Source organism: Paralichthys olivaceus, chromosome 13, assembly GCF_024713975.1.
Source record: "Paralichthys olivaceus isolate ysfri-2021 chromosome 13, ASM2471397v2, whole genome shotgun sequence".
In the NCBI taxonomy this organism is placed as follows: domain Eukaryota; kingdom Metazoa; phylum Chordata; class Actinopteri; order Pleuronectiformes; family Paralichthyidae; genus Paralichthys; species Paralichthys olivaceus.
This window is the reverse complement of record NC_091105.1, coordinates 15,251,483-15,267,675: the sequence shown is the minus strand read 5'-3', so window position 1 is coordinate 15,267,675 and position 16,193 is coordinate 15,251,483. Positions and strand designations below refer to the sequence as shown.

At 40.6% G+C, this 16,193-nt stretch overlaps 1 protein-coding gene across 1 annotated transcript; it reads left to right on the top strand.

Moving 5' to 3' along the window:
• The first annotated feature begins 763 nt into the window (after positions 1-763).
• On the top strand, positions 764-15,153 carry slc6a3 (solute carrier family 6 member 3). Its single transcript, XM_020091194.2, has 16 exons — positions 764-1,117; positions 1,968-2,121; positions 2,357-2,567; positions 3,480-3,611; positions 5,294-5,510; positions 7,074-7,212; positions 7,439-7,573; positions 8,290-8,393; positions 9,455-9,579; positions 10,120-10,232; positions 10,499-10,627; positions 10,832-10,931; positions 12,380-12,480; positions 13,090-13,257; positions 13,404-13,475; positions 13,623-15,153. The coding sequence occupies exons 2-16, from the start codon at positions 2,035-2,037 to the stop codon at positions 13,644-13,646; spliced, it is 1,857 nt and encodes a 618-aa protein (XP_019946753.1). The 5' UTR covers positions 764-1,117; positions 1,968-2,034; the 3' UTR covers positions 13,647-15,153.
• The last annotated feature ends 1,040 nt before the right edge of the window (positions 15,154-16,193 follow it).

The following is a 16,193-nucleotide window of genomic DNA, read 5'->3' as shown; positions in this document are numbered from 1 at the left end:
CAACAATATAAAGGCAGACATTCATTAAAAACAATGTAACGACTCTATACACATACAGGTGCAAACCAACAGAGGTTCCATGCCTGAAACCACCCATTAGTCAGTTAGCACTGAAGAAGCCATGTGAAACGTCTTCAAAGAAACACAGGCAAGTCCAGTTGTGTGTGTGTTTTCTGCTTCTGAAGACAACAAAATCATTTTTTTATCATTTCTATTTCCAAACATTTGAACTCTCGAGAGACTAAATCTACAGGAGTTGTATAAAAGTATCCTCTGGCACATTTTCACACTATACATCTTCCACTGCACTTCTTTTTATGAATGTGAATCCACAACCCAGTGATGATGGAGCCATAACATAACATAACATAACATAATGTCTACTAACTTTAAGCAACCACAGTCATATCCTCAAACTAAGAAAGAACCATGCTTAACATGTTATCTTATCTTATAATAAAACATCTGGATCAGGTGGATGATGGCGAGGATGAAAGTGACCCTATAGGAAAAAACATTATTACAGGCGCATAAAGTGTTAATCAATGTGGGTTGATTTATTTTTTAAATATCATTCATTTATTTTGGTTTATTTTAACCACACAGAAAGACAAGTCATCCAGTAAATATGCAACGATATAGGAGAGAGAGCAGCAGGAGCAGAAGGAGCTTGGGTAAGGAGGGGGGAAGGGAGGGAGGAGAGTGATGGTGATGTGGAGGGGAGGGGGGGGGGTGTTGTTGATTGTTTCTCATATTTGAAGAGTGGTCCCGCAGACAGATCTCCACACCAGACCACAGGGTACTCTGGGCTCTGTGTGTCTGTCACCGAAGCCAAAGAGGGTGGGAGGGCTTTTCCACAACTCATCATAGATATACCAGTTCCTCTCTATCTTTTTTTCTGTCTTCTTCTTCTCCTCATGCTGTGAGTCTGTCTCTCACTGCATCTTTCTTGTCTTTTGGGTATTTTTTACCGACATCTTTGCCTTAATCTGAGTCTAACTTCTCAAGGACGCTCTGCGTAAATATGGTCAGCATCAGTTTGCAGCACACGGATGAACACCAGCACAAGTGGAATTAAATTAATTCAAACTTGAGGAGTGCCTATCATTTTCGAAAGGTGAGTGTAACATTTCTGGAAAAAAAAATTGTATTGTATAGGTGACTATTTTTACTATGTCCAACAAAACAGAATCAGGATGCAGCATTCGATGTTAGTTGAAATTCCAAAAATTTACCAAATTAATCATTGAATTTCAAAACATTTTAGTTATTAAGTGGAGCAACAAAGGTTTAAATCAAAATGTGATCGCTTGAGAAATTTAGTTATTGCAATTTTTAATGCTGAAAAAATGTTCCCTAAAGCAGTGATTCAGTTTTCAACAACAAAATTTGCTGCGTAAAGATATAAGAAAACCATGAAATCTATTGCAGATAATGCACATTATCATTTATTTCAGAAAAGAAAATGGGCTAAATATGATCCCATTCTTATATTTGATGCATAATCCTGGATCTATTACTGATTCTTAACCTTATAAATATCATTTTAAAGAATAAAAAGAATCTAAACTGAATACGTGTTGTGGTTAGATGGGGATTGCAGACACTGGGACAAATCTGTGAGCAAAATGGCGATCAACAAGTGTGAAATGAAATGAGCACACTGTGGTGGCCTTGTAGAGACACTCCCCCACCCCTTGTTACCCTTATCCCAGATCCCATCACCATGTTTTCGCTTTCCTCTTCCAACTGTGAAGCTGGATATTCAATTCAGTGTATGAATTAGATTTGTCATATAATATCATGATTAAAAGGGTTTTCTTTTTTTCCAAACTTTATTGTTGAATTCTTGTTGCACTGTTGTGTTGAGTTCCTGTTTTTTTTAAATATTTGCAGCAATTATTTGCCTTAAAGGGAAGGATAAAGTTCCCTTCCTGTGTTTTTTCTCTTTCATTCCACACATTCAGCTGCTTCTACCTTACGTCCTCTTCCACAACCACTGGCATTTCGCTGCTGAAAGCTGTGCACCCCTCCATGCTGACGGAGAGAGTCGCTGTCGGCCTCATGTCCTCGGTTGTAGCCCCAGAAAAAGCCCCCTCCAACACCATGGGCCCCAAAGAGGTCAGTGCAGATACGACTCATTAATGTGGATTAATGGCATGCAAATCAGCCTGATTGTGAAAACCTCATTGAATCACTGCATGATGCAAGTCTCCTAATTAAGTACATTTCTCAGTTTATGCTTGATTTAAAAAGTGTTGGGCAGCAGATGATTATTATGCACAACAAATATTAGTGCAAGATTAAAAGAAAATACAGATTTCTGATAACTTCTATGTTGTGTCTGACCCTGCAGGTGGAGCTGATACTCGTAAAGGAGCAGAATGGGGTCCAGGTCACCTCAACCACCTTAGTGGCGCCCACTCCTCCTCAGACCAACCTCAGCGGGGAGGAGGAGAGGGAGACCTGGGGGAAGAAAATTGACTTCCTCCTCTCGGTCATCGGATTCGCTGTGGACCTCGCCAACGTCTGGAGATTCCCTTACCTCTGCTACAAGAATGGAGGAGGTGAGAAGGAGGAAAGGAGTTGAGGGTAGGAAGCTAGCCTGAGGGTCTAAAGAGTCAATTAGTCTGTGACAGAGAGTCCAGAAGAAAGGAAGCAGAGGAGGGAGGGTAGGTGGTGGAGTTTATGTGCAGGGTTATTTGAAAAGAAATAAGATGGAGTAATCAAGGACGACACACATTTGCACTTGCAATTCACACGTGCACGTACAGGTGTGTAAATTTGCATGTGTCCTTCAGGCCCTTGGGTTTGTTAGTCACCATTTGTGATACGTCCAAACCCTTTACAGGGATCAAAATAGAGGAGAAACCACCACAGCTGCTCTGAATAGATTAGCTCTAACAGTCAGTGCCGCTAATTATGGCTGTTTAACATAGAGCTCTCATTGTGTTTAAGAGCTGGAAATGATACTGTGGCCGTGACCGAGGGTGACACCCTGCTCTGGGGACACTGTGCAACCCCTAATCCAACATGATGTCTTTAACAGAACAATATTCCTGGGTTTCAAACTATGTTCACATTTTGCATAATTAGGCCCCAAAACTAAATCAAAAGTCTGGCTGGAATTTTTTTTAATATTAAATCTCATTCAAATATTCATGACTGATATTTTTTTAAACTCACAATCTTCTTCTTTTTATTAAAATATGTTTGCATCAGGGGTGGATCCAGGGGTGGGGCCAGAGGGGCTCTGGCCCCAGCTGAAATCTGATTTGCCCCTGAAGTGCCCCTGTCCTGTCAGTGGTAATTTTTTAAGGAATAACTTAAATGTTCACCCCTCTGAATCAGGAATTGTGCATGGAGGCTGGACATATGATTGGCCCCCCTGTGTAATTTGTGGCCCCTCTATGGCCCCTGGTAAGGAAAAATCTGCCATTGGTTTGTAGCATTTGAATTTTGTGTGTATGTGTTTGCAGGTGCATTCCTGGTGCCATACATGTTCTTCATGGTGATAGCAGGCATGCCCCTGTTCTACATGGAGCTGGCTCTGGGACAGTACAATAGAGAGGGGGCTGCAGGGGTGTGGAAGATCTGTCCTATATTTAAAGGTAGGAAGTGACACATTACATGAGACATAATCATACACACAAACAGTGCCCACACATTAGAGGATGTACACCTGCAACATGTTACAAGAGTCCCTGTACATGTATATTAAATCTGTCCTTTGCACCATGACTTGCATTCTCTCCATCAGTCCATCCGCCTGCACGCTCTTCTGTCCTTCTGATAATATACTTCCTTTAATATCCACGTGTCTGTTCTGTCTGCTTGTCTGCCCACGTGCCTGCCCGTCTACATGCCATTCTCTTTTGTCTGCTCGTCTCCGTGTTGAGCGGCGACAGGCATTATTTATCCTCCCTGGAACATCAGGTTCTGTTGGCACTCAGATGGAAAGCAAATGAAAATTGGGCTTTTAGACTCAAGTCCTGATCGTCCAAATCCTACTGTCAAACAGTGGCGCGGAGCAGCTGCTGACACTCTCTCCGGGTACTTTTCAACACATCGATAAGCAAAGCGCAGTTTAGGAGAATGTCATCCAGACACAGGACAAATGCACCTAAAGACCAATCCACTCTTCTGAGCAAAGTCACCGGGTGAAAATATAATGAAAAAACATTTCTTGGTGTTACAACAGTTACTTGTGTGCATTCATTTAAATCCACATTTAACACATTTCTATGAATTAAAAGATGCATCAGAAATGCATCATAAAACCCTGTTATTAGCAGCAGACCATCTGTTGCTTCACAGTATGAAGCACACCCTTTTTGTTGATTATGTCCTCGCTGGTCTGAAGGTGGCCCACAGTGTGTACATGTGTGTCTGTGTGTGTGTGTCTCTGATCCTCCTGTGTGTGAACATGTGCCGTCTGTCAGGGACCACACTGAGTACGTTGACGTTCTAATCACACGCTTCACACTCTCCCTGTCTCTCAGCAGGGGGATAACAGTAATTATTCAAACACACACATACACATGCCCATATCGACAGTAATTATTCTGATCAACAAGCTGGTTTCCTCTCAGGATCAATGCATCTGAAGAAAAGGGCTGAGGAGGGTTGATGGAGAGAGACGGAGAGATAGCCCGGCCACATGTGGTGCTAATAAGAGGCATCGTTGCCTTTGACAAATATCACATCCAAATAACAAAGGAATCAATAAGGCACAGTCGCGGTCAAGCCTCTTAGCAAAGGTTAACAATTAAATTCAGCCTTAAAAGATTGGACATAGTTTCAGGTTTATATAAAGGGTAGATGTGCTGATAATTAAAGCATGAAAAGGCAAACTTGCTGCTGTATCATAGACTACTGTACTGTTTGCTTTGTGCAGGGATCTGTCAGGATGTAGTCACTGTTCAGCCCAGCCGTGCCTAATTTTGAACTGTATGAGGAATATATGTTTCTACAGATCCTTAATGGTTTGTGAAGACCACATGATCAATACAGAAAAGATTAGCACTAATACTGTCAAGGGTTTGGATATCATCCGGTTCACTTTATCTTGCGAAACATGCTAAAAGGTGTGTGTTGCAAGAAATTGTGGAAATGGGACTCTGTAGTCAACATTTTGACAATGAATGACTTCCTGGTCACTTAAGATTCACTACTATGAGACAAAAAATACTACCTGTTAGTCCTTTTAATATTAGGTTTTTGTGGGCATCACCCTACTGGGACATCAGTCAAGGAAAAGGAACTCAAATCCTTTGTCATTTGTGTTTGACAGGTGTCGGCTTCACAGTGATCCTCATTTCCCTCTACGTTGGCTTCTACTATAATGTCATCATCTCCTGGGCCCTGTTTTACCTCTTCTCCTCATTCACTGGCGAGCTACCCTGGGTCCACTGCAACAACACCTGGAACAGTCCGAACTGCTCCGACTGGGCCGACAACAGTTCAGTCATCGACATTTACAAGGCCACTCCTGCTCAGGAGTATTTTGAGTGAGTTGGTCCAAACTTCAGAAGCTTGAAACTGAAACTTTCCCTCAGATTCTCAGTATTTGTTCATGTTTTTTCACTCTACATACAAAAACCGCAATTAGAGGCAGACATACTTTATGTATTCGTCCATCTTCTAAAACCTTTTACTTTGACTGAGCTGAACTTAGGCTTAAAGGTTCATTGTGTAGGATTTAGTGACATCTAGAGGTGAAGTTGCATGTTGCAGCTGAATACCCCTCACCTCATCCTCCCATTCCCAACATGAAAGAGAACTTGTGGTCGCCTTCAGTTGTCATAAAAACTCAAAAGGTTTTAGTTTGTCCAGTTTGGACGACAGTAAAAAAAACATGGTGGCCCCCGCAGAGAGGCCCCCCTCCATGTAAATAGAACGTTTTTAAATATAAAGGTATAAATATAAAATATAAATTCATACAATTTAGATGAAATATACCAGTGAAAACATCACCAGGATTATTTTATATTCAATTTCTCCCAGAAATCCCCTTTCAACTAAATCTTAAACACTGGACTTTAAACTGTACTAAAGTCCACAGGAAAAAATTTGGTACAATGTAGTAATGCGATATTGTGATAAGTTTGGCCCGAAACTCTAAATCTAAAGCTGAGATTACTGAAGTTGCTGTCTTTAAATATATAATTTCTTTCTTTATATTAAAGAAACTTTAATGATATATTTGGCTCAAAATGGAACTGGCGTTTGGCAGCATTCTGCTTTTCGTGGCTTCCTCCCTGTGACCAGGTGTCTCCTTTTCCAACAAGTGAGGGGCTGGTCTATTGTGACAGTTGAGTCATTTCATCCATACTGGTTGAAATGGCAGTGTGCTATTTGCACAGAACCACCTGCAGATGATTCTATCATTGGCTGATCTTATTCAGATCACCTCTGAAATTATCTGAGTCAAGGCGTCAAAAATGTTCACTGACTTTACAGGTGACAAATTAGATATATTTATATATGTGCACTTCCAAATCCCTTGCCATTTATTGCTCGTGCAATTTTCTTTAGATATTTTTATTTTAGTATAATGCAACATTTTGCATTTGCAACACAGGTGCCAGTACTTCCCAATATACCATCGATTTGATAAGATTTCTTGGGGGTCTTACATGTCACTGATGAACTCCAAAGATATTGATTGTTTATCCAGTTTTATGCTTGATCTGGATGCCGTAAATAGTAATATCATCTTACGGGTTCACTCTGTACAGAAGACATTGCCTTTTGCTGGAACCGAGATATATGAATTTCATGAGTTCCATGTACATGTCAAGCGTAACTGTGGCCAGAAAACATGAATCGTGTTCCATGACTTTGCAATTAGATTGGTCACTGTAGATCTTACACTTTCCTACTGGAGGTACTTATTTCAACAACAGGCAACCTCAGGTTGTGAGGCTAGGTGTTGGGGTACAGTGTATAGTTCTTTGGAATCTCTTAGTTTTAAATGGTGAGAAGGTGCTAAGCATAAGACCTCCAGACTAACTGTAAATGTTCTGTAACTCATTATTTTTTGTCAACCAGAGTTTCTTCCTTATCCTTAGTCGAGGCGTGCTCCACATCCAGGACAGTAATGGCATCGATGACCTGGGTCGTCCACGCTGGCAGCTGACTTCCTGTCTTGCTGTGGTGATTGTTCTGCTGTATTTCAGTCTTTGGAAGGGAGTCAAGACATCTGGCAAGGTATGATGTGACATAGTAGCCCAGAGAAGTACCATATAATCATCAAGGGATTGACTTTAAGTGACTTACTTTGAGGTATTATGTGATAAGGAAATGCTGTCACTTACACCACTGTATGTGTGTATACAGCAAAAATGTGTTCTTTCACCCTAACTTGCTTCTGAATGTGTGTGTGCATGGCTTTATTTCTTCTTGTGCTGGAATTATATGTATGTGTGTGTCTCAGGTTGTGTGGATCACAGCTACCATGCCCTATGTGGTCCTGACTGTGCTGCTGCTCCGCGGAGTCACCCTGCCTGGAGCCATCGATGGCATTAAGGCCTACCTCTCCGTGGACTTCCTGAGGCTCTGCGATGCCAAGGTGAGGGGGGGGGGAGCACAGGTGAGGTGAGAGTGGTGGTGCTGTAGAGCAAGAAGAAGAAGTGATATGAGGGGAGGATGGAAACAGGGACTAAAAGGCACATTTTTATATGTCTTTATGTAACATTATCAATTGTATCGTTAACTGTGCCCCACACCAGTAACAACAGCAAATTTATTTAGAATTGGTAGTAGTTACAAATAAGTATGTACAGTGGTGGAAATAAGTTTAAACAACTGTGGGGTTAATTCACAACATCTGAGAGATGATACTAAAATCAATAAAACACACTGGGTTACAATGTACCATTAAAGAGGGATTCCCTCAAGAGGACAAGCAAATGTGAGGAAACTGTTGCCATAACTGGTTTCTAATATTTTTCTTATCTGTGACACTCACTAACATAACACAAACCTTTTTACCTTAATAGCAGGCACTAAGGAGCTCAATAAGTAAGCATGCAGGACTCAGTTATGGACAAAAAGAGACAAAGCAAGAAGGAGATAGATTGAGAGATGCACGGCAGCAATTGGAGAATTAGATTAGATAGATGCATGGAGCAGTAATTTGCAAAATTACCCCCCGTATTCACAAGCGTCTTTCATCTACTGCCGTTGAATGAGTTTCCTGCAATTATCCCTAATAATGGCTTTTTTCCTCTCCTGTGCCTTTTGTTTGCCGCTTCACACAAGTGTGCTTGTTCTGTCGCTCCCCAGGTCTGGATTGAGGCAGCGACACAGATCTGTTTCTCGCTGGGAGTGGGGTTTGGTGTGCTAATTGCCTTTTCCAGCTACAACAAATTCAGCAACAACTGTTACAGGTAAAGACGCATGGGGGGGAGCACTGGTCTCTACACACACACACACACACGGCATAAGCAGGTGAATTACAATAACCTTTGAAGCTCCTTGAAACCCGCTATGTCTTTGACAGCATGCTGTGCAACAGACAGCCGTAACACCTATCAAAACTGTCGCACTCTTTGAAAATCATCTGCATCCCACAGGAGGCTTTTATCTCCCTTTGTTAATGTTTCTGATAACTGACACATGACACCGTCCGCCTTGAGGATTCCTCCTTCAGCTAATTTTATCATAGGACACTTTTTTTGTAAATTTTATGTACTGGACTCCTCAGTCCCTTTGTATTTTCTCCTTAGGAGGTGCTTGTGATGAACGCAAATGTCAGAGTGAGATGCTCCGCAGTTTCTACAGACTTTATCTGCCTGACCTCCTAGTATAATTTCGGTAGAATTCCAGGAGTAGTCGATGTGTGAACACAGCAGGGGATCTCCCTCTGGAATCACAAGCGAGTGGAGGGGTTGATGACGGATTCTAATGTTAACTTGAACTCTCCATGCAATCACACTGTACATACATCAAATATCCATCGTTCATATTTAACATATCTTTTTTTCTAGTCTTTATGAAGCTTTTATACTTTTCCTAATATTTATATTTTTGTTTGCACAATCACGCCTCAGCTAATTCCTTGTATGTGTAAACCTTCCTGGTAATAAACACAGATTCTCACAGATCAAGTTAGACAGGGGGGTTTCAGTATTGGGGGGGCAAATCAGACAATTGTTTGGGGCATAGAGATGAGAGGGAGCAATAGCAGTTGTGTAGGAAACCCCTTAATTTCCAAGTTTGGCCATGTACAGGAGACTGAAACAACACCATGGTCCTTAACCCCATAATGAGAACATCTGAATGTGTGCCTATGATGTGTCTGCCATGGTTGTGGGTGTTCTGCACTTAAACTTTACAACTATACTGTTAACTATACTGTGTATATGTTGATATTGACTGTGTGGTGACTAATAACTGACCAATGAATGTTTTCTTTTGTTCCCCATTTTATTTAATGTTATTGATCCAGAGACGCCATCATCACCACCTCCATCAACTCTTTAACCAGCTTCTTCTCCGGCTTTGTGGTCTTCTCCTTCCTCGGCTACATGTCTTATAAACACAACGTGGCCCTGGACAAAGTTGCCAGAGATGGTGTGGTGTTATACGTCTCTGTCTCTGTTGTGGTGTTTGTATTTGTGTTACATAAAATTAAAAATATCTGAGAAAAATGACAAAATGAAACCACGCCAGCTTGCTTCATTATATTTATTAATTTGGGGAACTTCAGCTAATTTTCTCATAGCTTTTTGTTGAACCTGATTGGGTAGCTTCTCGACACATATCAGTTATATGTTGTGGGAAAGAAGAATGGAGAAGTTAGATTATGCTCCATGATGGGTGCTATTAAATGACTCTACAAACATCTCACAGTGGAATAGTTGATGTTGGAAGAGTAGAACCAGTTTAACATGCATTTGTTAATTACGCTGAGTGATATTTCAGCGAAATTAACATGGGCTGCTTTTAGTTTCCAGCTCTGTAATCAATGAAGGAAACCCACAGGGAACTCAATAACTGACTTTCTTTACATCGATGGCATGTCCTCTATAACTGTAGGTTTACATTTTTAGAAACTTATGTTGGAAGCAGCTTTAGATCTTTTTTTTTTTAATGTTGAATTTCTTGTTCTAGGGGCTGGGTTGGTGTTTGTCATTTACCCAGAAGCCATTGCAACATTACCTGGGTCATCAGTGTGGGCAGTCATCTTTTTCATCATGTTGCTGACACTGGGCATTGACAGTGCTGTGAGTGTGTGCCCGCCCGCCCACACACACACACACACACACACACACACACACACACACACAAACACAAACACACACACCTGATAACATGCGCTTTTTTTATGTGTAATGTTCTAGATTGATTTGGACAGAGTGTGGAACAAGTTGGGTTGTTTTGTAGCTACAACTGAGTTATTACACAATAAACAGAGATGTCTCATGTGACTTAGCAGCTCATCTCTCACTGACATCTGTGTTTTTTCCTCTGACGGTGTGTGTTGTTGTAGATGGGTGGGATGGAGTCGGTGATCACTGGGCTGATTGATGAATTCAAATTCCTCCACAAGCACAGAGAGCTGTTCACCCTCTTCATTGTCGTCGGCACCTTTCTCATATCCCTCTTCTGTGTAACAAATGTAAGTATCCAGCCGAGATGTCTGCTTGCAGCTTGTTTGTTCAATCATCGTTCGTTATTGGTTCACTTCACAGATTTTATTATTTCCATCAACTCTGGTTGTAACCCTGTCCCAATAATTAAAGGTGGCTGGATGTCTTTAAATGCTGTGACCTGAATAATGAGTATTTATTTGATTGTAATCTTCCCTCTGTGTCTCTTGCAGGGTGGGATGTATGTGTTTACTCTGCTGGACCACTTCGCAGCTGGAACATCAATTCTCTTTGGAGTGCTTATTGAAGCCATCGGCATCGCGTGGTTCTATGGTGAGAGAGATGGACATGTGAAAAGAGGAGGGAAACAGATGATTCATCGTTTCCATGGCCGGCAAAGCTGATGCTATATTAAGAGCTTGATGAGAAATCAGTTGGTCTATAGATGTTCTCTGACTCTGTGCCTCCGTGCCACATGTTTCTATTAGACAAAAGGATACCTCAGCTACATGGTCTGATTCCCACTAATGGCTCTGGCCTCTTCAGTCTCCAGCAAGGTTTCTGTGCATGTGTTGTTCAGGTACATCGATGCACTGTGGCCGTGATGATGGTAAGAGGTCAGTGTCACAAGCTTTTACCCCTGCAACCGTTACTTTTGGTGTTAATTCAGCAGTGGTGAAGGGCCACATAAAGAAACTGCAGCTGTGGAAACTGTTGTGGGTGGAAACAATTTCATTTTCTCTGCAGATCAGATTCTTCTGATGCTGTATTTTACATCCATTTGTCATCACCTCCACAATGCTTTAAGTTTTTAGGTTCAATTCCTTTCAAACGCTGTATATTTTGTTTATTTCTTTATTTCTCCATGAAATCAGATATCTTTCTGGCATGAACGGCTGTTTTGTTTTTCTTTACACCTCACAGACTGAATCTACAACCCTGTCTATGCTATGCAGATTAGTGACCTCTTATGGTCACCAAACAACACATTGCAGTTGTTGAAGCTGTTTGTATTTGTCCTCAGGGGCTGTAGATTTCTGTAAGCTTCTCTCAGTCTGTTCGGTTTTGAAAGCTAATGAATGAAGACTAACATCTTTTCTCATGAATATGTATCTCTCCATATATTCTCCTTTTTTCCCCTCCAGCAGAGAAACTGATGAAAAAAATGTGAAAACCTGACCTCCATTTTGAAACCTCAGTAGACATAAAGTAATAAAACAATCTAAAAAGGTCAGGGAAAACATTTGACCTGAACTTCTGTATAAGGTTCCTTCTCATGTCTCCTGAACCTGCCTGTGGTTGGACCCATAAAGGGCTAAATACTAACCAGGCCCCAGGTGGTGGAGGTCAGCGTACTGGCCCGCTCTGGTGGGTCGCAACCTTGGCAAGCCAGATAAATCAAGCCTGAGGCTTCACAGGGCCTTTTTCCCCCTTCCCCTTAACTGCTGACAGGGAACCTTGACCCCTGGCCACTGTGGTCTTTCCCTCGTCCTTCTGCTGTCCACTACATGAGAACGTTTAGCTGTGCTGAGTACCTGGTCGTCAGTCTGGATCTGTTCCCCTGCAGTGAGAGATGCCTTCTGGGCAGGAAGGCACAAGCGGAAATGTAGAGCTAGTTTCATGAGAGAAAGAAAATTGTGTTATGGTAAAAAAAAAACTTGTACAGAAGCTTATTACAGTTGTATATATATATATATATATCGAAGTATATGATATTCTCTACCTGAAACATTTTAGAGATGTTGAGCATACCCCAAACCTGCTGTGAATGTGTTTTTCAGGAGTGGATCGTTTCAGCGACGACATCGAGGAGATGATTGGCCAGCGACCAGGCATTTACTGGAGGCTTTGCTGGAAGTTTGTCAGCCCCTGCTTCCTCCTGGTGAGTTGTATATTTGAAACCTTACAGGGGAGAATTGACATAGAAAGAAAAATTGTGTTGAATCAAGACTGCAAGTTTATCCTCACAAATCTTCTTTGGGCTCATTCCATTCCATTCATTTCCATGCACAGTGACACTGGAATCACTGATTTTCTCACTTTGACACTAAAACCAACTTTCTGTCTGACAGTCCAGCTGCTTATTCAGCTCAAGTACACCGGCTGCTTTAGGTTTTTCCCTCCAACAAAACCTCCTCCTCATCCTTAGCACTGCTCAAATCCCTCCACCCCTCTAGTGTCGCCTGAGATTTACCTGTAGCAGGTTGAGCCGTGTCAATGATCTTAACCTGTACTTCTCTGACCTGTAGCTCCATCTCCACCTGTAGATACATAAAGAAAAACACTCCTCATCCACAATAAACAATCCTGAATGGGGTAAAAAGAGTTTTAAATGAATACAGGGCTGGGTATCCAGCCCATGCTTCACCCCACCCTGCTCATATAATTGTAACCGCTTGACCACAGGGATATTAACACATCCATCATCCTCCTGTGACATCTGGCCGATGGGTTTTCAATTCTTTTGCTTTGATACCATCTTCTCCCATAGTTTATGGTAGTGGTGAGCTTTGCCACGTTCAACCCTCCAAACTACGGCAGCTACACGTTCCCTCAGTGGGCCAACACGGTGGGCTGGTGTCTGGCCATGTCTTCAATGACCATGGTGCCGCTCTATGCCATCTACAAACTCTGCACCCTGCCTGGAAAGTTTTGCGATGTAAGTCTGAGTCTTGCCCTAAAAATGAGTTGAAATAAGTCATATAAATGTTAATCTTTTATCTTGAGTTTTCTCAGTAAAGATAAATTGCAGTGTTCTGCTACAGCAGATGCTCTAAATATCCTTCTCTCCCTCTGTTGTAACAGAGACTGGCTTATGCCATCACCCCAGAGACAGAGCACCATTTGGTCGACAACGGGGAGGTTCGGCAGTTCACTGTGAGTGTTGACTATATCGTGATCATGCACATAAATGTCACACCTATGCATGCTTTATATAACTGTACATATTCCATATCAATTTAACTCAACCATTCCGTCCACCATTTGTTTTAATCCATGGGCATATCTCAATTTTTCCCACAGCTGCAACACTGGTTGGTGGTCTGAGTACTACCAAGAGAGAGCGATACAGAGAGTGAGAGAGAGAAAATGAGAGTATGGACGTTGGGTGGATGAATGTGTGCACAGCAAAGGCCTGGGGAGCAAAGAAAAAGAGAGAAATAGCCATTTAAATCTATCATGATTGCGGCGGCGGGGGTGGGAGCTGTTTAAAAGTGCCGAAAAAAACAACCCATAGAAAATAGTGTTTTTTTCCATAAATACAAAAAAAACCCCATAGTCAAAACATTTCTTAAGTTTGCACGTAGATTACAATATTGTTAACATACCAGGGGTTATGACTTTTTTGCTAATGACATTAGCAGTACACAGCTTTTTATTTTTATTAGTGTTATTCAAGAATGTAGCAGTCGGGTATGTGATAAATGTCAGGTTTCACTGAATTTATGTGATTATTTATTGACTTGTTCTTAAAAAGACTGTTATCATGTTATGTCACAGGTTTTTTGTCGGCTTTGGAAAGGTCAAAAAGAGACGTACTTTTGTTTACATAAAAATAACTTACGGAACGGCTGCTACATCAACAGACCAAAACAACAAGATTTGCAGAAGATAAAACCTGAGCTCTCTCTCTGTTATTTATTTGTTTCCATAAGCACAATAGACTTCCATTAACAAAATCAATAGTAACACAAAATATCAGAAAAACAATCTGACACAATCCATTGTTTATTTGTTTTGTAATATTCCTTTTAAATTATAATCATGTAAATTACATAAAATCCTACAATTGAAACTATGGAAAGGTGGAAATAATGGGACTTGAATCATATTTAACAGCTTTCCAGTGGTAATAAAAGAACAATAACTCCAAATCACTGAGGGAGGAAAACAAAATATATCTTTAATTTGCCACGTTGTTATTTGTCTCCATTTCTCCTCAGTTTCAGGTGATTACTACTTTCAGAAGCTTTAAATTAAACCGTTTACAGAATCTCACTCCGAATCTCAAGACTGTTTAAAACGCTGCTTTTTATTAAACTGCAAATGAATAGTGTGTCATGTAACATATAAAGTAATTAAAGTTATACACTATATCTGTGTAAGTAAATGTAATGTAGAGGGGCTTGTATCGTATTGTATTGTATGATATTCTATAACAAGACCAACAAGATTACATATATTATATAGAATCCTATATATGATCTAAGATTATATATATCTGAGACCACTTTCCTGTTCACATGAACAGGAATGTTGTATCAGACTTTTGTATATAATATATAATATTATTGCTTTGTTTACTGTGAAGTTGATATTAGCCTTAAGGACCTTACATGGAGAATCCATAGAAAGTCTTTCTGTTGAATCAGAAACCATGGAACCCTTTTCAAACGGGTCAGCAGTGACTCGTTCTCACCTCGTGCTACATGTAACACACCGAAGGGTTAATTATGTCCAAAATTGTATGCCTGTGCTGCTGTACTGTGGTGTTCCTGACTGTATGACTTTGTTTTGTACTGTCAAATAAAGTATAATTAATTCAGTTATTACATTTAAAATGTTTGTCTTCTTCTTTTGTCTCTATCTTAGTAATTTGACCCAAAAAAGCCAAAGTAACTACTTGTTCCTGTATATTTTATCTGTGTAAGAACTTTAAATATTCATTTCTACATGATATTATAATTCACGTTGCTGAGTCACTGTGCACTTCTCCTTGATGGACCTATTTAATAAACAAAGCTACTATTGTGAGATTAAATGACATATCTCTTCATTCTACCAGTGCACACAGGCGCTTCAACACTTTCTAAGGTACCTGTATAAATGTCAGGGCTCCTCTTTATTACTTGTACTAAACAACATGAATAATAATGACCCATCATAATGTTGTGTGCAATATTCTATTTACAGATCTATATCCACATGTTCATCTAATCACAGTCCTAACACAACGAAGTAGCTGTAATTGTTGTAGACCTTTTTTGAGATTGGTCAGCATGAGCCTGAATCAACAGTGTTTATTACAGTAACCATGAGTGAAAACACACCGTCTCAGGGACAATCCACACAGACAGAGAAACCAATATCTACAACAGACGACATCAGAGAATGATTAGCGTCTAAAAGGCTTTGGGATATATTGACATGTTTTCTAATCAGTGTGTGCCCTGGTTTTTTCACTTGAATTAGATATTTTTAAAATGTTTATACACCATTGACCTATTGCAACAAAAAAAAAAGCAAAGTGTCACATTTATTTTGGACAGGCTAGCCTACCATGTTGCTCGTGGGTGTATTGTTCAGTAGTTATTATAGGCTACATAAAACAGAAAGAACTTTGTGTACCAAATGTGCATGGCACCGTTTCCCTCCATTTCATCCCTGACCAAGCACAAAACATTTGTCCCTGTGAAACTAAAAGTGGCTGAAATACAGTAGAGATATGACCCTGGAAAAGGGAAGTTTGATTATTATGTCCCTCCAAACAGGAAGTCTTTGATATTCATATTAGTGTTGTTTTCCATCACATCTGTATTCCATTATAATCTGCACACACCAATCTCTAATGTTGTCACACTCTACAGAAAGAGA

Bases quoted from the DNA above. Each gene is read 5' to 3' on its own strand.
- slc6a3 (XM_020091194.2), top strand. From the start codon at position 2,035: ATGCTGACGGAGAGAGTCGCTGTCGGCCTCATGTCCTCGGTTGTAGCC. The intron at 2,122-2,356 runs GTCAGTGCAGAT...CTGACCCTGCAG, and splicing joins ACACCATGGGCCCCAAAGAG to GTGGAGCTGATACTCGTAAA. The intron at 9,580-10,119 runs GTGTGGTGTTAT...TTCTTGTTCTAG, and splicing joins GGACAAAGTTGCCAGAGATG to GGGCTGGGTTGGTGTTTGTC.